The sequence below is a fragment of the Pleurodeles waltl genome, chromosome 4_2 (genome assembly GCF_031143425.1).
Source record: "Pleurodeles waltl isolate 20211129_DDA chromosome 4_2, aPleWal1.hap1.20221129, whole genome shotgun sequence".
NCBI classification, from domain to species: Eukaryota; Metazoa; Chordata; class Amphibia; order Caudata; family Salamandridae; genus Pleurodeles; species Pleurodeles waltl.
Window position 1 is genome coordinate 37,654,087 of NC_090443.1, and position 25,683 is coordinate 37,679,769.

Below are 25,683 nucleotides of genomic sequence, written 5' to 3' on the forward strand. Positions count from 1 at the left end.
GAACCTACCCCTTTTAAACCTAAATCTAAATGTAATCCTTCAACTCCTCATGACAATATAGATACATTTCTGGAAATACTGAATATAGAGCTCCTGCAGATTTGGAAGAAAAGTAAAAATCATTTTGCAGAGAATTTGTCTTTAAATCAGAAGTTGGTTTTGAAGTCCTTATCACAGGATAATAATATTGTGATAAAGCCTTCAGATAAAGGGGGAAATGTAGTCCTCTGGGACATTCATATGTAATTACAGGAAGCAGATAGACAACTTACTAACCTACGTGATTATGAACTGACTAGTTATAATTTATATAAAGAGTCAATTTCACAATATGACATTACGTTGAATAAATGGAGAGAGAGTGGGGTTTAGTGAAATTTTTATTTGTGCAGAAACCTGTGGCACCCTGTTTTTATGCTCCCAAACATACACAAGAACAACTTGAATCCCTCAGGGAGACCTATCATTTCTGCTAATGGGAGCCTTTTGGAACTAATGTCAATCTATCTTGATCACTATCTATTACCATATGTTTTGAGTTTACCCTCATATTGTAGGGATAGTACAGATTTCAAAACCAAAATTGGTGAAATACCATGGAAACCCTCATATCATTTGGGGACAATTGATGTGGGGTCCCTGTGTACATGCATTGATCATGATTTGGGAATCAGGGCATGCAGACACTTTTTTCGGGACAAGACCATTTTTTATAGGATCATACTATGATGCTTCTTGATATGTTGAGATTCTGTCTAGAACATAATTGTTTTCTCTTTAATGACATATGGTACAAACAAGTCACGGGGACAGCGATGGGCAGTTGCTTTGCCCCAAGTTTCACTGGGACAGCATGATTGGACAGAAGAAAATTTACAGTGGACTAGGCATATAACCTTCTGGACCAGATATATTGATGACCTCTTTGTCCTCTGGAATGGTCCTAGGAGCCTTTTACAGGGTTTCCTAACATACATCTCACAGAATGATTTAAATTTCTGTTTCACATATCAGGTACCTGAAAAGAGTATGGATGTTTTGGATATGCATGCTGAGATAGATGAAGGGAGGGTTCATACTAGCCTTTTCCACAAAAAGACAGCAGAGAATAGTGTCTTACATGCCCGAAGCCATCATCCTACCAAATTGAAATGGAGTATCTCCTATGGGGAACTTCTTAGGGCCACGTGGAATTGTAGCAGCAAGGATGCTTTTGACAAAGAACAGGGTAAAATGTTATGTAGGTTCAAAGCTAGGGGATACCCCTGTGAGGTCCTCGAGACTGCAAAAAAGAATGTCTGGACAGGAAAGGAATTACCTCTTGCTACAGAGAACTATCCCTGTTAAAAATGATTAACAGGTGAGATAGATCACTACACACAATGCAGAGTCTATTAGAATCAAGAATATGATTACAAAACGCTGGCATTTAGTTACATCAGATCCCGTTATAGGACAGAAAGTGACGCAATATCCACAGATTACTTATAGTAGGGCCAACTCAGTGAAAGATGGTTCACAGTTATTTGAGGGGGTGCCTCTCAGAACAGAACCTTTTTTATAAATGTGGCAAGTGAGGACAGCAAGAATGTTAAATCTTACATACTGCTGAATGGCAAGTGGTTGAGGATCAACAAATTAATTACATGTAGTAGTGATTTTTGTGTTCATGTGCTGGTTTGTCCTTGTGGTCATCATCATGTAGGAAGTGCCTTTTTCCCTGTGGTCAAGCGGATTTTAGAGCACTTAAGAGCTGTTAAAAATGGTGATCAAGGCTACCCAGTGGCTAGGCACTGTATGGAAAAGCACTCCCAAGTCTCTGATATACTTTCTTTTTTTTGGTATTGACAGGGTGTTGTTGAAAGCAAGAGGAGGTGACAGGAAAAAAGACTTTGGATTATGGAGTCAGAGTATATAATTCGCCTCAACAGCAGGGCCCTGGGATGTTTTAACTTGTCGAAGAATTGTTTGTTCACATTGGTTTAGTCTCCATTCTTCCTTTTCTTTTTCTCTCTCTTCGTCATTATCCTGTAAATCTGATGTAATTATGGACTGAGATCATGGGTTTAACCAGTTCCTACTGACTTCCAGTGATACCTTATGGGATGTTTTCTTTCAGCGACATTTTGAACATGATATACCATTAGATGTCCACTAAACATTTGGATTGTACCCAGCCTTTGCAGTGCGAGTTCCTTTTGTTCCTGAGAAGGTGCATGTTTTGTTTAATACTAGCGGTACCAACGACCGCAACTCGCACCGAACCCCTCGTTTTCGCGTGGGTGGATGTAGCCAGCACAAGTCGGGATTTGTGACATATATATATATATATATATATATATATATATATATATATATATATATATATATTTATTTATATTACAGAAGATCATACTCATTTCTTTAGTTACCAGGAAATTAAGTGATTTGCCCAAAATCACAAGATGTAGAACCAACGCCATGACTTGAACCTGGTTCTCCAGTTTCAAGGATGACACCTATATCTTATCCTCTCCCTGATTTGTTTATTGGAGTAAATTTGATTGCTGCTGTGTGAGCAAAAATAGTATACTGAAGTTCTTGTATAATTCTGCACATTATATACTGGTGCCAAAGTTGATATCATTCATTTTAAATACTGATTTAAAAAAATAAAGCAGATGAAGAAAAAGAGAGAAAGTAGAGAAGCAGAGAGAGGGAGAGAAGCAAAGAGAGAGGACATGAACGAGAGAGAGAGAGAGACGAGAACATCAGAAAAAAGAGAAATACAAGAGGACAGAAAACAAAACAGAGTCAACATGGTCAGAGATAAAAACTGAGAGAACTTTTAATTATTTAAGTGCGCACAACGTTTGTGTTTCTATGAACAGTGCCAGTGCGCAGGTCAGCCATCTCAGCCTTCTCTCCAAGTTCTTGATGACAGGAATAGGAGGGGGTCTATGAGTGTTCAGCAATGATCCATTCTACAGAGTGCTGTTTAAAAACACGGGATGCTATAGGTGGATGTCTGGATTTTGCAGGTGAGGGACGTAGTTCAACTAAGATTAGGCTGGCTCTTCCCTTTTTCAACCCTTGCTCTGCAGCTGTCTGGCTCCTTGTTGGGAATCATGTCTTGCTAGCTTCTGTTCTCATGGATCTTGGAGCCTCCGAGTTGCCAGCAAAGGAAGAAAGGTAAGTAAAACAAATGATGTTTCTCTTTCCATGTGTGATTGTGTTTGTGAGTGCCTGAGAGTGAATGAGACTGAGTGAGAATGTGTGTTTGTGTGTATCTGTCTGGGTAGGTATGTTTGAGAGTGTAGATGAGAGTGAAAGTAGAAGAGAATCAGTGAGAATGAGAGTGTGAGTATTTGTAAGTGAAAGTGAGTGCGCGGAAGGGATTTAAGTAGTGAGTCTGTCGTGAGTGAGGGGAGGTTTTGAGAGGATGGGAAGCGAGTCAGATGTGCAGCTATCAATGGTGCAGCATGTGCAGTTCCACCAGGCCCCAGAGGCTGGAGGGGCCGATTGAATCTGATTTGATAAAGCAGAGTATTTGTACATCACCAGTTGAGCTAGAGTCAGTGAGTATGAAAGGGTGTCTTTGTTACTGCATGTGCAAGTGAGATGGAGAACCAACGAGTGTAAGTACATTTGTGTATGAGTGACTGTGAGCGTGAGTATGAGTAAGAGTGAGTAAGTGAGAGAGAATGAGTGAGAAACAATGAGTGTGTTAGAGTGAGGAAAAACAGAGCAAATGAGAGAGGGAGTGACCATGAGTGAGGGAGAGAGTGCAAGTAAGTAAGAGTATGCTTGTTTGCATTTTTGATGATTGTGAGTCTGTGTTTCACCATGGCATGCTCAATATAGTTCTGGGCTTATGCTGGCACCCATGGTAACATGCTGCTACTGGAATTTTAGAGGTAACTATTGAAATAAGGGGGGCATCCATGGCCAAATGCAGGCCCTGACATTCTAGAAGTAATTCTTGGCATAGGGGCACCTGTGGCAAAATGCTGGCTCTGGGAGATTTGAGGTAATTCTTATCATAAGAGAGGGAACACATGGCAGAATGCAGACCCTGAAAAACTGGAAGTAATACTTGGCATTGGGGGGCTTCTATGCAAAATGCTGGTGTTGGCATACTTATGCTAATTCTTGGCCTCAGAGATGGCCGGCATAGCATGTTGGGGCTCCATGGTGTGGTCAAACGGGGGACCCACCATTCCGTGGCTTTCAGGTGGATGTGGTTTGTGGAGACAGGACTGAGCAGGTTAACAACAATGCATATGTTTGTTCGAGCTGGAGGCAGGAAGCGGAAGGAAGACTCGGGTGAAATAGCATGGTTGTAATATAGGTTTGGTAAGACGGAGAAGGATGGCAGAGTGAGAAGGACGTAGGGAGCTCAGCAGCCCTGGCTCAAGGGCGGGCCGCTGGCCAGTAGGTATGAATTAGTGTTGGAAGGGGGGCGCAGAAGGCAACAGTGCACTGGGACGCCCAAGCACCGGAAGTCTAGAATCCTGCAAGGAATGGTGGAGCAGAGGCCAGACAGGGGCATGTAGGCCTGGATACCTCTAGGTCTTAATTCAGAAGAAATGGTGGAGCAGAAGGGCAGCTAGGAACCAGTAGGCCCTGTGTGGGTCCAGTGGGCCTGGGAAACTGAACATTAGAAACAAGAAAAACATTGGGAGAGGCAATTTATTTCGAGGTTGGGGGATTTGCAGTAAGTTTAATATAGCTTGATGCAAGGGACTGCACACTTGTGGGTGGCAAAAGGGCAGAGAATGGTAAATGTGAGCTTTAGCTGCTGTCTGCCTCAGTAATAAAGGAGCTTTTTTCAGAACCTCAAAGCAGTCCGTGAGTGCTGTCAGTCGCTAATGGAAGCTGTGACCCGAGTGTTTCAGTTCACAGGCAGGATAGGTTGTGCTGGCGTGGGCAGCACTGAAGCATGTGGGACTTGTCCAACATACCCTCGTAGACTGCTGAGGGGAAGATGAGTTCTGGAAATAAACTGGACTCACTTACCCGACCGGATATTCCTCGGAAAGGCCAGGATTGCCAGTGGTATAATCCAGCTGTTACGGTGCTGCATTTTGTCGGCCCTGTAAAATAAATGTGAAGTTAATGGACTCTCTTTGTAATCAGACACTTAGTGAGATTTTCTCAAGGCTTTTCAACGTCTGTCTCGGGCGAGACAGCGCAGTCCTAATAGACTCGCTTTTTTGTGTGTAAACATCACTTTAATGCAACTCTGCTCTACATAAACTATAACTTGGCAATCACATACTACAGCTAATAATTTAGGCTTTAATAATTGAAAAAACCACAGTAGCCACCTCTACCTTCCAAATCCCCCTCCCCAAGCCTAACATCCCCTGTAGCTCAGGTGTCTGCTTTACCTAACGCTTGTCCAGTAAGGAATTGTAAACCACCTTCCTTCCCTCACTAGGTATATGTCTTGTATTTGCCTTCCTAACTATCGTCTGTACTGTTTCTAAGCACACTGATTAATATGTGCATAATTTGTGCAGCTATTTGCTGGTGTTCAGCACTGGCCCTTATTTCTTAACACCAGCACTGATTTCTGACAATCTGCCACATGGTGGCACTATCTATCCATTTTTTAGCAGAGTACATCAGCAACAGCGCATCTCTGACCACACCCTCTACATTTGCTGACCCCATCGTACTCGGTATCACAATTCCCATACATGACGACCACTGGTGCTAGTGAAATCTCAGGGGCGTGTTCCTTCATTTGCATGAGGGTGTGGCCCCATGATAATGAGGAAACCCTTGACCTCTGCACCTGGGCCGTATTACAGACGCAGGTTTGGAAGCAAAGGAATAAAAAAGAAATACATTTTATGAAAAGCAAGACCTGAGAAGGGCTTAAAGTGAAGTGAAAAGGGTGAGGAACGCGCATTGTTAGGGGTACTTATAAATATATTTGTCAAACTCATCATTGTTAAGACCTTTAAAACAGAGCCGAGAGAGTGTTAGTGCGTGTTTTTGTCAGTGTGGGTACCTAACGATCCCAGGTGAAATCCAACAGACACCTCACTATACCCGACTGAAAGCACCCGTACCCAACTATTTCCTATATAGTACATTTTTATTGGGGGTGCCAAGTTTCCTAGACCATGCAAAATGGGGTGCTCCAGTTTAGGTTTTTTATTAGAATTTTAGTACCTGTAGTCCAGTGGTGGCTGGTGACTGAAAGCAGTGGTGGGGCACAAATACAAGATGGAATTGCACCTTGTGAGAGAGCCTCACTACCCACGTATTTCCATTCACCTACTCACCCACTGCCTTTGGTCACGTACCCATTTACTCATCCACATTGTCATCCACTGCCATTCACACAACTCTTATACACAGACACCCACATTTTCTCAGCCACTCAGTCAAGCCCTGCAAACACATTCAAACAAACACACATTGCCTCACCCATCCAGTATCCAGCAGTTTCAGTGATAAAAGGTACACGTTTATTTGAGCTGCAGATTACATGTTTAATATGACATATCACGTCATTAGTCTGCAGAAGAAATAAAACAATAAGTAGCCATGATAAATTACTGGAACCCTTACTTCCTTTGAGAGACGAAATCACCTACAGAGGCAGTGAAAGGAGAGGAGAGCTGAGAGAACAAATTATTTTCTTATTGCCTGTAAAAAAGATAGAGCTCCAACTTACTTGTGTGCAGGGTTGTCTTTGGCATATTTATGACGTGAGGTCTTCAGGTCACACTCCTGTCTCCCAGAGAGCCCTGGATGGAGTTATTTATTGTATTTATTCTATTTCTCTGCCACAGACTGGGGATTTTCTTTGCCCAGTGCCACATTCTTTTAATAAAATGTGACCTCTGGTAATAGACCCTTCTGATCACACCCCACCATTTGAGTAAATAGGAAAGGGTGGAGAATAATATTGGAGTGATGTGAAGTTTTCAGAAACCTGGGCTGAACAAAAAACACTCCAGGCTGTTTACAATCAGGGCTTCTGGTGGAGGAGGAGATAAGCCAGGGACGTAAGGGCTTTGAGCCCTGTCAGCCCTACTGTGCAGCTTTCAGCCACATACAGACGCAGGCGCAGTGGGGCTTTTCAAAGTGCACAACTTTCACTCCGAAAATGTTGTGCAGAAAATGTTTTACTTTCATCATGTAATTAAATTTATGCTTCCCTAGAGAGGCCAGAAAAGGCTAGGGGCGCAGCCCCTTAGCCCTTGAACACAAGCCGCCACTGCTGTAGTCTTGTTTTATGACATAAACACTACTACAAGTCCCAGAATTCAAAGTGCAAACCTGGACTGGAGCTGCACATTCCGTATGGTTATGGGAAACATGGCAGGGCTGGAGTATGTGTGTCTAGCGGGGAATATTTTTCACTTTGAAAACGAGTGCATATACATTCAAGCGCTTTTGTATAGTGCTGTACATTCGAGGAAAGAGGAGCACACACAAACGTCATGTGTTTGAGTCCCAGTGACACCGGGACATTTGTAAATGACTAAAACTATAATTTGCTGTAAAAACTGTGCTTTTAAATGCTTTGTGTTTTTTGAATGCCTGCTTCATTTTTGATCATTTAGAATTATTTTTTTTATTTTCAAAAATATGACTGAGGTTGTAATGAAATAGGATCACGAGATCTTGCTTATCAATGTTTTGAGATCGAAGGACACCATCACGCTAAAGCCTGCTGCTGAAGGCTATACTGGTTGTTAATGGCCCTCTGTTACAGTAATAGTTCAGAGCCTTAGGCCAGGTCACAGAACGAGGGATAGGGCCTTTTTTAACTGGTAGAGTCTGAAGTAGAATGCTGATAGACCACTATACTCAAAGAGAGTAGAATGCTCTAAGTGATGCGGGGAACAGCTGTTACTAGCCCAGTGCACAGGTACTGGCCCTGCAAAGGACAATAGGTACTTGAGTGCTGCTGCTTTGGGATGTTGGGCCAGCCCCTGATAGACTCTGTACTAGACTGGCTAGCACAAGCATCCTGGTGAGGCCTGGCGACCAACTGGCCCTCAGTGTAAATGAGTGCCGCCCAACGCGGACTGACAAGATAAGCTCAAATGAGTGTACTATCACACCGGGTCTTGATTGGAGCAGGAGCACACTGACTCTCAACTTAAATATGTGACCGTACCAGCAGAAAAGTACTGCAAGGAAGGTGGCCCAAGGGCCTTTAAACAAAAAGAGCCTGGCAAGGACCAGAGCCCATGGACCCTCGAGCTTGATATATGACCAGCAAACGCAGCCTGTGGAAGACCAGAGGCCCAGGAGATCTCAACCCAAATAGCAAAGAGGTCCACTGTGTGCACATAAGGCCCTTTCACCATCACTCTCTCTCCTCGGACCTGGTTTCTTCCTTGAATGTGGGTTCCGCGTTGAGTGTGAGGCAAAGTTACCAGCTGACACCGTGACTCGAAGGACATAACCCACCATCTCTAGACTCTTTCTTTTCAAGTGGTTGTTTTCAGGTGTGGCAGGTCAATTGTATCAACGTTTGTGAACAACGACTACAAGTCCCACAATGCATTAGGTCGTTAAACTAAACTCCTGGAATGTATCACGGCATGGGTATAGAGTCATGCAGCAATTGGTCTGTGACAGTGATCATTGCAGAGCCACTGAGAGATTAAACCAAGTTAAACGCTCACTGCTCCCACCTGGTGCAACTAATAGATCCCAATTTCGACCCAGGCTGGTCTAACTGAAACTTTCATCCTTCCGAGGCCGATAAATTGCGTACCATTTGGCAATTGCAGCACCTGCTACTTACCGAAAGCAGAAACTGCAATCATTGTGATTTTAAAAGCTACAAAAACGAATTATTAAAGCTTTTGTTATTTTGTTTAGGTAAACGGGCAGAAAATATCTATTTCCCTGACTATATTTATTCTTAAAAAAGAAAAAAGGTCTGTATTAAGTGTTCAGTGCAATTATGACTGTCAGGCCAATGCATGTAGGGCTGTCAAGCAGAAGTTAAATCCAAATGTTTCCAATGGAATGTAAGGAGCTGCAGATGTGCACGTTTGCGGTCGATGCCCATGAAGTATTTTAATGTGTAGTACATGACTGTTGTCAGTGCTAAACTCATCAGGCATCACCCAAGTATGAGAATAACATCTGGCAAATAAATGCAGAAAAATATGAGCGGCGGCTACTTTTGTCACAAAACATAGATAAACACAGAAAAAGGCCAATAAAAAAGACTAGAGATGAATACAGACGGAAATGTTAAAAAATAATAAACACCATAAAACCAGACCTTGTTACTGTTAAAAGAGCTTTGTGTCCTTGGCTCACAAAATGAATTTGGCTTTAGGAAATCACATTAATGTGAGCTTCTTGTGTTGGAAAGTCTGCGTCCCGTCTGCCTGGGCCTAAATTCTGGGGTGACATCCGTGTTAAAGGGCGATTGGGGAGAAGCTGGCCCTCGTGGAGAGATTATCATTACTCTGTTATGAAAACAGACCCTTTTAACTGTATTACAGAAATGTGCTCTATCAGATAATACATGGCCGGGGTCATGGGAGAGTGCAAGGCCGAGCACCAGATATGAGGCCTGTTTCCAAACTGAGGTTGTGTAGGCGTGGGCCTGCACGTGCGATAGTCTTAACCTAACAGACAGGACCCTAATGCAGGCCCGTGAGGCGGAGGGGGTCCCCCAACACTCCAGGTGGCCCCAACCCCTGCGAGGGCTCCCATTCAGCCAAAGGACAATGGAAATATTTGAGATGTGAGAAAGTCGGGGACTTTCGTTGCATACTACCGGGGCCCTGTCATTTTGCCTCACCTCACTGCTAACAGAGTGCACCCAGCCAGATCCCATTTTTAAACCCAAGCCCCAAAATGAAACGTCTTGAAATGAAAAAGCTATTATTAAAAACATATTTTCCCTGTGTGAGCATGGGCAGTTAGTGTGCACTTGGGTTTTGCATTCCCTCATACATTATCTTCTTCGATAGCTATCAACCAACACCATGAGCTCAAGATAAATTCGTTTTAGCCAATCCTGTTTTTTCACTCAACAGCAGGCAGCATCCTGGGGCTTGCAGTGCCACACTTATGCTAGGATGTAAGTGTCACATGAGAAAGAGGAAATCGCCACTCCCTTAAGCCACAATAGTAGTAAAGAAGTAATAACACTCGTGTTTGGATACTTTAAATGAACTTTCCTGGCAGGAAACAATGCCTTTCAATACATTTCATGACATATACACACCTAATAAGAGCAGTGAAGGGGTTAAACTGTTCCATATTCAGGGCCGTATTTATACTCTGGTTGCGCCGAATTTGCGTCGTTTTTTTCGACGCAAATTCGACGCTAAACTAACGCCAACTAACGCCATATTTATACTATGGCGTTAGACGCTTCGGGCGCCAAAGTGCCCGGAGTGTGCGTCATTTTTTAGCGTGAACCCCTTCCTTGCGTTAATGATATGCAAGGGAGGCGTTCCCGTCTTAAAAAATGACTCCCAGGCCTTTACGTGGTATTTATACTCCCGGGCAAAAATGACGCCCGGGAGTGGGCGTGGCCAAAAACGGCGCATTTGCGCCGCTTTTTAACGCCTGGGTCAGGCATGGCGTTAAGGGACAAGTGGGCTCAAAATGAGCCCAGAGTGCCCTCCCCTGCCCCCAGGGACACCCCCTGCCACCCTTGGCCACCCCAGGAGGACACCCAAGGACGGAGGGACCCATCCCATGGACATTAAGGTAAGTTCAGGTAAGTTTTTATTTTTTTATTTTTTGTGGCATAGGGGGGCCTGATTTGTGCCCCCCTACATGCCACTATGCCCAATGACCATGCCCAGGGGACAGAAGTCCCCTGGGCATGGCCATTGGGCAAGGGGGCATGACTCCTATCTTTACAATGATAGGAGTCATGTTGATGGGGGATGGGCGTCGAAAAAAAATGGCGCAAGTCGGGTTACGACGATTTTTTCAACGTAACCTGACTTGCCCCATTTTAAGACGCCCATACGCCATTTTCCCCCTACGCCGGCGCTGTCTGGTGTACGTGGCTTTTTTCCACGCAAACCAGGCAGCGCCGGTCTGCTTGCGCCGGCTAACGCCATTCCATAAATACGGCGCCCGCATGGCGCTTCAGAATGGCGTTAGACGGCGCTAAATTTTTTGACGCTAAACTGCGTTAGCGCAGTTTAGCGTCAAAAAGTATAAATATGGGCCTCATTGTTTTAGAGGACACGTCCATCAATATTTTTTTCAATGAAGTCTGGGACAAAATTCATGATGGAATGACTCGTACACTGTGCTTAATTTGAGCGGGGGTTTCCGGTGCGGGACACCCGCACTTATTTTTGGGGGCCGGCACTTATTCTTCTGCCTCATAGGATTTACTGCCAGCAAAAGACACAAATGGGAAAGACGGAGGAAGATAAAAACGAAAAAGCGTCACAAAGGCAGAAAGCTGGAAGAGTGAACTGAAGGTTCAGGGAGTGGCTGTAAATGAATCGAAGAGGCCCGAGATGGCTTCAGGATTACACCGCCTCAGTCTTCTCTGCTCGCAGGTTTAATAGCAGCAGCCGCATGTTTCAGAGGTGAGCTTTGGGCACTGGCACCTTTTTATGTACAAACTAAGCACTGCTGGTGCCCTACTGAAGGCTTAAGTAATCATCCTGGAAGGCGAAACAACAGACTGTTCTCTTGATAAATTCTCTTTAAGTAGATGCATTCTATTTATATGACCAAGGATTCTTTATACATTTCAGTAGTCCATTTTTTAGAACATCAATGTGGTAACAAAAATACTACGATACTTTCTAGTAGTATGGTGGTATTATATTAAACTTTACATGCACTTGCAGGTCTGTAGTATGCTACTCTGCGGGAGTGCTTGTATGGGTACACTTATTTGCCACATAGCTTGTACGGGGTGTATTTCACCGTTGTGCATGAGATCTGCACTGAGTATAGGGCAGTACGAAACTACCCAGACGTCCAAAGGGGCTCTGCTTGAGTGGGCATCCTTCCCTCAACGGTAGCACTCTGTGGAGCTCACCCAGGAGTGTCAGAGAAACACCCCTTAGAAATGAGAATGATGTCTGACGCTAGGGTGTGTGCTCTGAGGAGTCCTCCAAGGAGGGGCAAAGGAACAACCCACAAGAATGGGCATCGAATACCCAGCCATGGTTTATTGATTGAGGGTCTACTAAGGGGCATCAGGAGCAAACGCATAAGAAGGGCCAGTGTAGACCCAGCCATAGTGTATGCTCCTAGGAGACCAGCCAGAAGCCGCTGGGATGAGCATCATACAACTAGCCATGGTACGGGCTCTGAGGAGCCCACCCAAGAGCAGCTGAGGAGAAACCCATGGGAGGGGGCGTTGTACAGCCGGCCACAGTAGAAGCTTAGCGCCATCCATTCTTTCGGAAGTCCGTATGGTATGTGTGGGCTCCTAAAGCAGGTTGGAAAGGCTTGTGTGGACCAGATTTCAGTGGTACGTATTGCATGTGTGGGCACCTACTCAGTAGCCTCCAGGCTGGAGCAAGCCCTTATTTCTGCACTTGCTCTGGTTTGTTGGGAGCTGCTTTCAGCAGTTGATAGGGCTTGCTTTGACCCTGAATTCAGCCTCACCACATCACCGCGCTAGAGCAGTGCACCGTGGCTGCTCAGGACCTCATTTTAGAAATTACTTTGGCAAGTGTAGGTCCTGAATTCAGCTATGAGTAGTGCTGTTGTGGGCTCTGATTTCAGAAGCCTTTATTGCTAGAGTGGGCCCTGATTTTATCGGTTGATGTGGCAACTGTGTCATGATTTCGTCAGTGCATGAAGGCCTGTGTGGGCTTTGATCTCAAGAGTCTGTAGCCTGGGCCACAATATCAGCAGTCACTGTGATCAATGTGAGCTGCAACATAGCAGCGTGGCTAGTTGGACTTCTGATGTTACAAGTCTATAAAGGCTGGCAAGCGGCCAGGTTTGGGCAGCCACTGGGACTATTGCGTACCCTGATTTCCACCGCTGGTAGCAGTAGCATATAGCCTGATTTCAGAGGACGGTAAGGCTAGCTTGGGCTTTAAAATCATCAGTCAGCGTGGCTGGTATGGTACCTGATTAATTCAGCCTCTGTATCCAGAGGGTCTCTGATTCCTCTGTATCCAGAGGGTCTCTGATTCCAGAATCGCATGGGGCTGTGGTCGCCATGGACTCCAGCTACTCCAGCATGGGGCTATTGGGCTCTGATGTTATTAGTCCACTGGCTTAGTTTGAGCCATGATTTTGGCAGTTATACCGTCAGTATGAGCTCTGATTTTAGAAGTCCGAGGGTTTGATTCAGTTCTAAATGTAGCAGCCCATGTTCAAGGCCCGAGGGGCCATCCTGGGCATTGGGCGGATCCCTAAGAGGCTGGATAGGCGGGAGGAATGGTTTTGTTACTGGGGCCGGGTTTTGCAGCAGTGCTCCAATATCAGCCCCAGTAACAAAATCAGCAGGCCTGGCCAGCACAATCACTCATTTCCCACTCTGGCTGCAGAGTTCCTTGTATACTCAGCAGTTTTCAGGCAGCAACAAAAGTGTCAAGATTGATATCTCTGGTGATTAGTCTTCATGCTGGAGATGGATGGAGTTAAGTCTATTGGCAGGTTAGACTCGTCTAAAATAGGGTAGAGGGTGAATATGCTACTGCAAAGAATATGTACCATGCGGATCCAAGATCTGTATTTTATGGACATAGCTTGGTGGGTCACTAGTTTTGTCACAGAAATCTTTTTGGTACTTGCAATATATAACTCAGAATCATAATCTAGCTCAGTGAGCTAAGAACTGCATCGAAGAGCTGCATGCAGACTGCATGGTAGAGGTTTAAAAGTTATGTTTTCCCCTGTCTTTCATTATCCCAATGTTGCTAAAATAGGCTTGTTTGGGTAGAAATTCATTTTAGTAGTCAATCCAACCCCAACCACTGTGTTACATTTTGAATCCTGAGTTTGAGCTTCTCCAGACCAAGTACTCTTAAAAATCACTAAACCAGTGTGGATGACGTGAGTCCTACACTTTCTACTCTTTTTGTCTTATGTAACATTTTCTATATTCAGATTAACACACGTATGATTCATTGTCTCTGTATGTGTGTGTGATAAAAGTGCTCCAACACCCTACGCTGGTATAAGAAGCGCTACAAAACAAATGAAATACATATGAGAGAGGGATTATGGAGAGATGAGAGGCACTGTTAGAAGGTAATGGTGAGGGAATCACTGAAGAACCCCAATAAAGATTGTTGTATTCTGGTGCACTGTAAGGTCATAATTTAATTTGCTTTAAAAGGTATTACAACTAAATATGTAATGAAAAATGTGTTGTAGAATGCACTATTTTTTGCCTTTTTCCCCAATTTTCTTTAGGGTAGAATCTCCCGAACTCTCCCTGTAGTGGTCAGGTTTGCTCACTGTGCTTGAGTCTGACAAAATTTACCAGGACTGCTTTGGGTCCCAGTCCGGCCCTGCCCGTGATAATAATTTTGGGTCCGTTTTTAGGGTCGAGCCTGCGTTGCATGCGCTCGCGCATGCGTTTCGCAGGGAGACTCTTTTGTATTTATAAAAGGGCTCGGAGCCCTGTCAACTTCACATCAGTGTTTTTTATTGGTTGGTGGGCTTCCCTAACAAAATCTGCTTGCTTTCATTAGTCGAAGGCACGCATATGGCATGCCTTTTCGGGTGTTTAGCCCTCCTCGAGCGCAGCGACCAAGTACAGAAAACATGCGAGGCTTGCTGTTTTCCATCGGGCTTATGGACTTTTTTTTCTCTCATTTACGAGCCCGATCTCGCTTGGCAGAAGTCGAGCGCTTTACGTACTTGATTTCACTTTTTCAGGTTATGTACATAAATGCACTTTTGCCCGATAGGTGAAAAGTCGGGTTAGGAGTTTACAACGCGATCAGCTCTAACATGAGCAAACGCGAGACCCGATGCATTGTAAATGCTTGTTAACGTCTGGTGTGATTCCCGATTTTAACAGCACATAGGAGTAGTGTTGGCTCTAATTTCAGCAACCCCCAGGGTTAGCGTGGGCTGTAATTTTAGCAGTTTGTAGGATTATCGTGAAACCTCCTTTTAGGACGCCCTGGGGTTTTCTGGCTCCGTCTTTAACAGTCCATACTATTAAAGACCAAGGAGTCAGAGTGGGCTGTGATTTTATAAGTTCCTGGGGGTTGTGCAGGCTTTGATCCTATAAATCCGTATAGTAGTATAGCATCTTAAGTTAGCAGCCCTCATGGTAACTGTAGGCTTTTGTCCAATCAGTTGGGTTAGCGTAAGATCTGATTTTAGCAGTTTTATTAGTAGTTACTATAGTGTTACGTGAGCACTGAATTAAGTTTAGCGCTTTTTAAGGTTTGTGTGGCTCTGGTTTCAGCAGTTTGTAAGGTTATTGTGATTGCAGTATTTAGGTCAGCACATTTTCTGATTTTAGCAGGTTGAACGGTTAGTTGAGATCTGACTTTACAGGTTTGAGTGTACATGTGGGCTTTCACTTTAGAAGCTTGTGTGGGCTCTGATTTGAGCACATTTGAAGGTTAATATAGCATCAGATTTTAACAGTATGTAGGGTTTGCGGGGGCTCTAATTTCAGATGTATGAACGGTTAGAGTGGCTCAGATTTTAACAGTTTTTAATGTTTAGGTGAACTCTGACTTTAGACTTGTGTAAGGTTACAAAGGTTCTGTTCGCTAGCATTTGGCAAGGTTAGTCAGTCTTGCTCTGATTTTAGCTGTTGTTAAGGTTATTGTGGTGTGCGATTTGAAAAGGTTTGTAAGGTTTGCGTGGTTCTGATTTTAGGAGCTTGTAGGGTTATTGTGAGTTTTGATTTTAATACTAGTTCAGGTAATCACTATTTCTGATTTTAGCAGGTTGTACGGTTGAGCTATTACTTTAGAGGTTTGTAGTGCTCACTCGGCTTTCATTTTAACAGTTTGTAAGGTTAGTGGGAACTCCGATTTTAGAATTTTGTAAGGTTAGGGAGGCTTTGGTTGTAGCAGCTTTTATGGTTAGTATAGGATCAGATTTTATTTACCAGCATGTATGGTTTGTGTGGGCCTAATTTCAGCTATACGAAGGGTTGGAGTGGTTCAAATTTTAACAGTTTGTAAGTTGAGGGTGAGCTCTGTATCACTTTGTAAGGTTTTTGTGGACTTCGATTTTAGACATTAGTAAAGTGTTTGTGGTTCTGAATTTAGCGGTTGGTGAAGTAATTCTGAGCTTTGATTTTAGTTCATGTTAGCACGATTACCTTGCACGGTCGGTGTCTCTAATTTTAGGGGTTTGTAGTGTTCGTGTGGGCTTTCATTTTAACAGCTTTTGAGGTTGGTGAGGGCTCCGATTTTAGCACTTTTAATCTAGAATCAGATTTTTAACAGTGTACGTACAGGTTGTGCGACTCTAATTTCAGCTGTTTGAACGGTTAGACTGTCTCAGAGTTTAACAGTTTGTAAGTTAGTCAATGTGGCTCTGATTGTAGCAGTTTGTAAGGTTAGTCAGTGTGGCTCTGATTGCAGCAGTTTGTAAGGTTTAGTCAGTGTGGCTCTGATTGCAGCAGTTTGTAAGGTTAGTCAGTGTGGTTCTGATTGCAGCAGTTTGTAAGGTTTAGTCAGTGTGGCTCTGATTGCAGCAGTTTGTAAGGTTAGTCAGTGTGGCTCTGATTTTAGCAGTTTGTAAGGTTAGTCAGTGTGGCTCTGATTGCAGCAGTTTGTAAGGTTAGTCAGTGTGGCTCTGATTGTAGCAGTTTGTAAGGTTAGTCAGTGTGGCTCTGATTGCAGCAGTTTGTAAGGTTAGTCAGTGTGGCTCTGATTGCAGCAGTTTGTAAGGTTAGTCAGTGTGGCTCTGATTGTAGCAGTTTTAAGGTTAGTCAGTGTGGCTCTGATTGCAGCAGTTTGTAAGGTTTAGTCAGTGTGGCTCTGATTGCAGCAGTTTGTAAGGTTAGTCAGTGTGGCTCTGATTTTAGCAGTTTGTAAGGTTAGTCAGTGTGGCTCTGATTGCAGCAGTTTGTAAGGTTAGTCAGTGTGGCTCTGATTGCAGCAGTTTGTAAGGTTTAGTCAGTGTGGCTCTGATTGCAGCAGTTTGTAAGGTTAGTCAGTGTGGCTCTGATTGCAGCAGTTTGTAAGGTTAGTCAGTGTGGCTCTGATTGTAGCAGTTTGTAAGGTTAGTCAGTGTGGCTCTGATTGCAGCAGTTTGCAGGGTTAGTGTAGGCTGTCGTTTTAGCAGCTAATAAGGCTGTGTTTTCGATTTTAGCAGTTTATAAGTTTACTGTGAACTTTGGTTTTAAATGCCTCCAGGGTAAGCATAAACTCTAATTTTAGCACGTTTTGCTGTTAGTTCGAGCTCTGATTGAAGGGTCAGTGTGGCTCTGATTTTAGCAGTTTGTAGGGTTAGGTGAGCTGTAATTTCTGTAGTTTGTAAAGTTAGATCTGGTTTTAGTTGCTTGTAAACTTATGGTGAGTTTGGTTTTGAAAGTGTGTAGGGTTAGTGCAGACTAATTTTTTCCAGTTTTCAGGGTTAGTATGGGATTTTATTTTAGCACCTTATAGGGTTAGTATGTGATCAGATTTTAGTAGGTTTGTATGGCCTCTAATTTTTGCAGTAGCAAGGTTTGAGAGGCTCTCATTTCAGAGGCTTATCAAGTTAGTGAGCTCTGATTTTAGAGGTTTGGAAGGTTCCTGCGAACTTTGATTTGTAAAAGCTTGTAAGGTTTGTGCGGGCCCTAATATTAGCAGCTGGTGGGGTAGCTGTGGGGTTTGATATCAGCAGTTTACCGAGCCCAGAAGTTACCGCTCTTTGTTTTCAGAGTGGGCTCGGTGGGGTTGGCGTTATCAGTTTATAAACTTAGGGTGGGCTCTGATTTTAACAGTCCCTAGGGGTATTAAGCAGAGTAGCTGTTAATAGTGCAGCGGGTGGAGTCGCACCGGGGACCGGAGGTGTGAGTGGTCCACAGGGTCCCAGTTTTTTTTCTATATAAACAGGGGAGGCATTTTCTTTGCTTGCGTTAGGGCTCATGGCAGCTTTCCTGTGCCCCTGGCACCGAGGGCTCTGTCAGGGAAACGCAGCAGCTGGTCACGCAGTCGGTAAGAGTCTCTTAGCCAGACTCAGAGGCTCAGATGGTTATCACAACTACATACTTCTGAATTCCCACCGTGCCAAATGTCCCAAGTGTTCCTGCTCAGAAGTCTCTATTCTTAAGTCACTTTGGGTCCAAAGTAAACATGTTTCAGACATCTAGCCCTTAACCCGACCCCCTCGCTCGGCTCCCCCTATTCACTCTGATTGGATGGGCTCGAGTATTCTAAATGTGGCTCTCATCTGTGTCTTTTAACCCATTTTCTTTTAATAAATGTTGATGTCTTCTGTTTCCTGCCATTCAGTAGCCGGCCCCCACCCGTCGCCATAGCAGCCAGAACAGGAATCAAGATAGGGAGATGTTGGCTCAGATGGGACAGTGAGTCACGCACACGGAACCAGGCAGACCCGGGGCCCGGTGGTGACCCAGATTGTCCCAGAGCTCAGGAGAGCAGAGGGACAGGGGAGGGACGGACACAGTCTACCCCGCCCCCTCCCCAGAGCCCAGCAGACCATGGGCCCAGAGGTGGAGTAGATACACTCTGTCCCAGAGCTGAGGAGAGCCGGGCAGAGGTGGGCCAGATACACTCTGCCCTCAATACTGGGCAGTGCTAAGGAAAGGGGTGAGCCAAATACACTCTACCCCCAGAACGAGGGAGTGCTGTGGTCGGTGGTGGACCAGATGCACGCTATACCCCCAACACAAGTGGAGCCCAGAGGTGGACCAGAAATACGCCCCCAAATCCCAGCAGACCCGGGGGCCGGTGGTGACCCAGATACACCGTGCCAAGAACTCAGGAGAGCAGAGGGCAGGAGGAGCAGACCCACTCTACCCCCAGAACAGGCAGTGATGGGGAGAGAGGTGGACCAGATACACTCTGACCACAGAACCCAGGCAGACCTGAGCACAGGGGTAGACCACATACACTAGATACACCAGATGCAACAGAGGTGGACCAGGTACACTGCCCCCAGAACCCAGGCAGTGCTGGGGCACAAAGGAGACAAAACACGCTCTTCCCCCAGAGCCCAGGCAGGCCTGGAGCCAGACGGTGTAGCAGGTACCCTCTGGCCCAGAATGCGACGGGACACAAAGGTGCCCCTCGCCCAGCATGCCCACAGAAGCAGGCAGTAGTGCAGCACGGGGGTGGGCCAAGATACCCTCTGTCCCTGCAGACCAGGCAGAGGGGTGTACGGAGTTAGACCTGATATAGTATTCTCACACAACCTGCAGAACTAGGGCACACGGATAGAATACTTACAGTCTGCCCGAGAACCCAGACATAGCTGGTCACAGAGGACAATCCAAATATACCCCAGTCCCACACACAGCCCAGTTTCAAAGTATGGGTTTTATAGGGCAACAAAGCGCTGATAATGTTCCCTTATGATGAAATCAAACTTAGGGACATCCCACAAATCTTATTATAGTCTTAAATTACATTCTATAAAATGAATATAAAATATAGAAACAAGCAACGCCATAGCAGGTAGCATCCTTAGTCACATCTAATCTATTGTCTGCCTCAGCTATAGACCCCCGGCATGTCTAGTCTACTTTCTGCCTCCATGATAGCACCCCAGGCCCATCCAGTCTGTCCATCACCGGCAGATGAGACCCCAGGCCCATCCAGTCTGTCCATCACCAGCAGATGAGACCCCAGGCCCATCCAGCCTGTCCATCACCGGCAGATGAGACCCCAGGCCCATCCAGCCTGTCCATCACTGGCCGATGAGACCCCACACACATCCAGTCTGTCCATCACTGGCAGATGAGACCCCAGGCCCATCCAGTCTGTCCATCACCAGCAGATGAGACCCCAGGCCCATCCAGTCTGTCCATCACCGGCAGATGAGACCCCAGACCCATCCAGTCTGTTCATCACCGGCAGATGAGACCCCAGGCCCATCCGGTCTGTCTGTCCATCACTGGCAGATGAGACCCCAGACACATCCGGTCTGTCCATCACTGACAGAGGAGACCCCAGACACATCCAGTCTGTTCATCACCCGCAGATGAGACCCCAGGCCCATTCAGTCTGTCCATCACCGGCAGATGAGACCCCAGGCCCATCCGGTCTGTCCATCACCGGCAGATGAGACCCCAGACACATCCGGTCTGTCCATCACCGGCAGATGAGACCCCTGGCCCATCCGGTCTGTCCATCACCGGCAGATGAGACCCCAGACACATCCGGTCTGTCCATCACCGGCAGATGAGACCTCAGACCCATCCGGTCTGTTCATCACCGGCAGATGAGACCCCAGGCCCATCCGGTCTGTCCATCACCGGCAGATGAGACCCCAGGCTCTTCCAGTCTGTCCATCACTAGCAGATGAGACCCCAGACCCACCCAGTCTGTTCATCACCGGCAGATGAGACCCCAGGCCAATCCAGTCTGTCCATCACTGGCAGATGAGACCCCAGGCCCATCCAGTCTGTTCATCACCGGCAGATGAGACCCCAGGCCCATCCAGTCTGTCCATCACTGGCAGATGAGACCCCAGACCCACCCTGTCTGTCCATCACCTGCAGATGAGACCCCAGGCTCATCCAGTCTGTTCATCACTGGCAGATGAGACCCCAGACCCATCCAGTCTGTCCGTCTCTCTTAGTGAAGTACTGCAGAGCAGTTCATGTTACACAGTTGTTAGGGGAGGAGAGCTATCCTAACAGCCACTGTGACGGTTTACGCACTCGAGAACAGGTATGAATCCTGGCGTAAACTCAACATCCTGTGATTCTTGGCAAATCACTTAGGGCCTGAGTTAGAGTTTGGCGGACAGGTTACTCTGTCATAAACGTGACGGCTATCCCGTCCGCCGTACTAGGATCCCCACAGGCTATAAAGGGATCGTAACACAGCGGACGGGATATCAGTCACATTTGTGACAGAGTAACCTGCTCGGCCAAACTCTAAATCAGGCCCTCAATCTCCACGAAGCTCATGTGAAGCGTTCTAATGCCCTTGGGCCAATTTCTCAGAACATGAAACTGAGGGGAAAAAGTGCTAAATTATCCTAACAATATTATAAAGCACTGCAATGTCATGGTCGCTATAACACTACCTCATTCTGCCTAGTGCTAAACATTATTTTGGTTCCCATTTACGACCGTCTGCACATGATGTATAATTCTATACAAAGCTTTGACCCATAGCGCATAGAGCAAGGACACTGGAATTGTGCCATTCCAGGGCCACTGCATTTTCCACATAATTATGGATTAGCAGCATATGCCACATAAACCATCATTTACTGCAGAATCTGCAGATTTTAACAAAAAATGTTTCTACCCCACATTGATCAAATGTTACTAATAAGGGATCAACGCATGTTGCCCCACAGTGGAAAGTCCTTTGCATATATTGACTAGTCACTTTCCAATTGCTTTTACTGTGTTTGAGCGTTAATATGGAATTAATGAATTGAAACCTTTGCCCCAACAGTGTTAACATGTGCACAGATAACAAAATAATGCTGTAATACTGTAAAAAATGTGCTGCATTATTCGGCATCATTGGCATTTTATTGCCACATAATGGTTCTCATGCGAGAGCATGCGTGATCTGCTGCTGCAGCTATACTGTGTCAAAGCCTTAAGTACCTTCACGGGTTTCTCTTCAGATCTGCCTATCAATCAATCAATCAATCAAGGGAATTTGTAAAGCGCACTACTCACCCATGAGGGTCTTAAGGCGCTGAGGGGGGCGCTGCTACTGCTCGATCAGCCAGGTCTTGAGAAGTCTCCTGAAGGTAAGGATGTCCTTGGTCTGACGCAGGTGGGTGGGAAGATTGTTCTACGTCTTGGCGGCGAGGTGCAAGAATGATCTGCGGCCGGTCTTCAGCCAGCGTGGTAGGAATACTGTGCTATAAGCGGACCGCCTAGCTGTAATTTAAAAAATATTTCTTGGGGAGACCGCAAGCCGCTCCCAAAAGCCTCTTATGGAGGTTATGTTTAGCTCACATTTCAGCCTGTGACAGGAACTAACAAGACCGAAGACAAGTCCACTCCCAGAATACATTTTTTGTTGCAAAATGTATCAGCAGGACCACTGGTTTTGTACTATTTTGCGACTGTTTAATTTTGAATTTACCGCATTTGCCACCTCATCCACCATTGGCTGCACAATCAACAGATTTTAGCGAAACAAAAATGGTTTCTAGCTCAAACGGGTGAAAAGATACTAAAAATATGGCAACGTGGAAGGCCCTTCACAAAGCTTGACTGGTCACCTTTCTGCTACTTTTGATATTTGGGTGTCAAACTGGTACTACCGAGGTGAAACTTTTGCCCAGATAGTGTTTACGTGTGTAAAAAAAATCCCAGAAAATTAAATAATACTACCACAAAATTTGCCACGCCACATAATTGATCGTTTCTTGCTGTGATATTTAGTTAAACCTGTCACATAATTCGCTCCTCCACTGCCGCATAATTCCAGCAGCCCTGCGTATACGTATGACTGCTCACATCCGTACTCTTCATGGAATGCGCTATCATACAACAGAATACATTGACATATCTCCCAACATCATTGACAGCACCCACAGTAGTCGCTACCGCCGCTTTCCTGACAGATCTGCCCTTCTGTAGGGCAAAGCGCATGTGTGCCATCCTAGAAGACATGTGAGCGACTGGGTACAGTCCTCTGGCCTCACCCATCACACACCAGGAACACCCGACGGCACATCTGGGCGCGCATCTTCCATGAGGTGTCATGGAAACCTCAGAACCACTGGAAAGTCATCCTCGGACAATGGAAAGCGCTTCGAAGCCATAACAATAGCAAAATGGGCGCTAAACAAATGCCGATAACATACATTAACCTCTCTCTCTGCCGCACACGTAGTGTCACCTCCGGAGAGTTTCCGGTTCCTCAGAAACTCACCTGACTCCAAGTGCAGGGAAGGAAACCCCCGGTGCGTACCTGCTCCCATGGTTACAGGTTCGCGGAACCAAGAATTAGTTTTCAGACCCAGAGTTTGCCACCGGAGCAAGAGGGAGAAAGACAGAAAAGGGAGAAGGATGAGGAGAAATGTAGGAAAACAGGGTCAAAGTGAAAAAGAAGGAAAAAAATGACCCTACAAGAGTGAGAGAAATGCGTGAAGTGTAGGGCGGAGAAAGAAAGGCACGAGGCGGAATTAGCGCCCAGAGGCCTGGGTGTTCAGGAACCCCGGAGTTCGGCATCAGGTAGTAGGCCGCTAAGAAAAACACTGAGCCTCTGCACTTATTATTAAATAGCACAACCTCTTTCTAGACCCCCAAAGCCCATGAGCTGCACTCTCACCCGGATAGGTAAAGGGTTAGACTCGCGCTTTGGTGCCCTGCGCCATGCCGGGCGACTTCAAGCTGCTGCAATTACTCCCAAATGAAGAACCACATCCCAAGAAAAGTGCGAAAGTGAACTTCTGCTTGCATTCCAAGCGGCAGGTCGGGGGCGCCTGATTGCTCACAAAAGGTTTAAGCGCTAGACAAAGGAGTTAACTCTGAAAATCCAAACACACCTAGTCTACAGCATCCTAGAAAGGGGTTTTGCTTCAGGACCAGAGCTGAAGCGTGAAAGGGCGGGATGTGCTTCCTCTCGCTGGAAGCGCCCACTTCTAAGCACCAGTTTTCAGGTTGATGCCACTTTAAATCACGGACGCATTTCGCTACTCGTCAGTGTACCACACGCTTTTATAATATCAGCGTAGTGGATACACAGGGCCACGGTGCCTGAAACGGCCGGCTTCCTTTCACAGCTATGTAAATAAATACGTTAAATTACCTGTACAGATTCCGTAGTCTGCTCCCGGCTTCGGCTCTCAGCCCGATGCTTAGAGGGGTTTCATGGCGCTATTCGGACTAGAGGCATCAGCCCTAGCGTGGAGCCAGAATGTCTCTCCTCCTCCTCCTCTGCCGCGCTCCTCTCCTCCTCTGCCTTCCTCTTCGCTCCTTCGCTCTTCTCGCCCTCTTTTCCTCTCCTCCCGTTTCCCGCTACCCCCCCTTGCCCCAATTCTGCTCTCCCTTTTTATTCCCTCTGTGCTCTTCCTCTTCCCCCTTCTATAGTTCCCGTTCTCTCCTCCTCCGTTCCTCTCCTCAGCAGCTCTGACAGACTATTTCGCTGGCTGCCGTGTGGCTCGCTTCCCCTCTCTCGTTTCCTCCCTCACTGAATAACCCAAGCATTGTGTGTGTGCTTTTTTCTCGGTCAAACAATCCCAGCACTTCCTGTTCCCTTTACGCTAAGTCCAGGGCGCATCATCTCGTGACTCGGTTCCTTTTTAGGGACCGGGCAGTCGTGGGAACCGGGCCTTCTAGAGAGGACGGAACAAGGAGCTGTCAGACGCTGTCAGCCGGGCCGGCGCGGGTTCGAGTGTCTGGGGGAGAGAGGAACGATGGTGAGACGGTTAACACAGTGCCCAGGGCAGGCCTGGGAACCAAATACTGCTCTCTCTTTCTCTCCCCACTTTGGCCTTTCTCATGCCTTCTATAATTACCTGGGGGAGCTGGAGACAGTGACGGAGGCGCCAGCAGCGGCCCTTGCCTCAAAAAGAAGCATTTGAAAGCCAATAGTTCTCGACTGTGGGAACTATTGGCTTTGTCAATGTTTTTGTTTTAGATGGCTGCCAGCACTGGCCTGGCATTGTGCTTTTTTTAATTGCTGGAAGGGAGGGCCAAGCAATGGGCAGTGGCATAACGCAAAATGGTGCGACCCCCGAAGATGTAATGACGGACCCCCAAGTGTCCCAGGTCTCACAAAAGTTGATTTGTTTGGGGATGTGAGGGAGGCCTTGAAGGGGAGGAAGCCCTCTAAAGGGCTGCCTCCTGCGCTGCAGGGGCTGGAGGGTCCATGTTGCGCCCCTGGCATGAATCAAGACAGAAGGTGGTGTGTGGGGGAAAACACGGACAGAAAGTTAAACAAGCATTGGCAAAGCCAAAAGGTCTTGCCTATGCAAGAGCTATTGACTTTGCCATTGTCGTTTTAGTCATGTTGTTCACCAGTGTGGCTGCTGTTCAGCATGGCTAAAAGTTAGTGGCATAGAGGAGAGTGGCCTGGAGTGTCGTAGAGTGGAATGGCGAAGAGAGGAGCAGAGTGTTGTACAGTGGAGTGGCAGAGAGTGTCATGTATTGGAGTTGCATAGAGTGCCATACATTGGAGTGGCAGAGTAGAGTGGACTGGTATAGAGTGCATTGGTGTAGACTGCTTTAGAGTATAGTGACGTAGAGTGCAGTGGCATTGAGTACAGTGGCATTGAATTCAGAGGCGTACAGAGTAGCATTGTAGAATGCAGTGATGTAGGTTAGAGTGGTACGTAGTAGAGGGTAGTGGTGCAGAGTGGAATGGCATGGAGTGGCGCAGAGGGGACTGTTGCAGAGTGTAGTGGCGTAGAAAGCAGTGGCACTGAGTACAATGGCATTGAATTCAGAGGCGTACAGTGTAGCACTGTAAAATGCAGTGGTGTAGATTAGAGTGGTGCACAGTAGAGAGCAGTGGTGCAGAGTGGAGTGACACAGAAGGGAGTGGCTTAGCATAGGGTGGCATAGAGTGGTGCAGAGTGCAATGCCGTAGAGTTGAGTGATGCAGAGGGCAATGAGGCAGAGTAGAGTCGAGTGGCATACAGTGCAGTGGCACAGAGTGGAGTAGTAAA

General features: G+C 46.2%; 1 protein-coding gene and 1 long non-coding RNA gene across 2 annotated transcripts in view; one reads left to right on the plus strand and one right to left on the minus strand.

Moving 5' to 3' along the window:
* Positions 1 to 24,314, minus strand: part of ACVRL1 (activin A receptor like type 1) — an 89,260-nt gene extending 64,946 nt beyond the window's left edge. Inside the window, exons 1-2 of the mRNA XM_069230535.1 lie at positions 23,823 to 24,314; positions 4,999 to 5,075 (exon numbers count right to left, since the gene is read on the minus strand). Of these exons, the coding sequence (XP_069086636.1) occupies positions 4,999 to 5,065 (67 nt within the window). The 5' untranslated portion in view covers positions 5,066 to 5,075; positions 23,823 to 24,314. The remainder of the gene's footprint in view (positions 1 to 4,998; positions 5,076 to 23,822) is intronic.
* The window catches only part of LOC138292134 (uncharacterized), a 221,768-nt gene continuing 220,383 nt past the window's right edge, over positions 24,299 to 25,683 (plus strand). Inside the window, exon 1 of the long non-coding RNA XR_011202595.1 lies at positions 24,299 to 24,432. This is a non-coding gene — a long non-coding RNA (uncharacterized lncRNA). The remainder of the gene's footprint in view (positions 24,433 to 25,683) is intronic.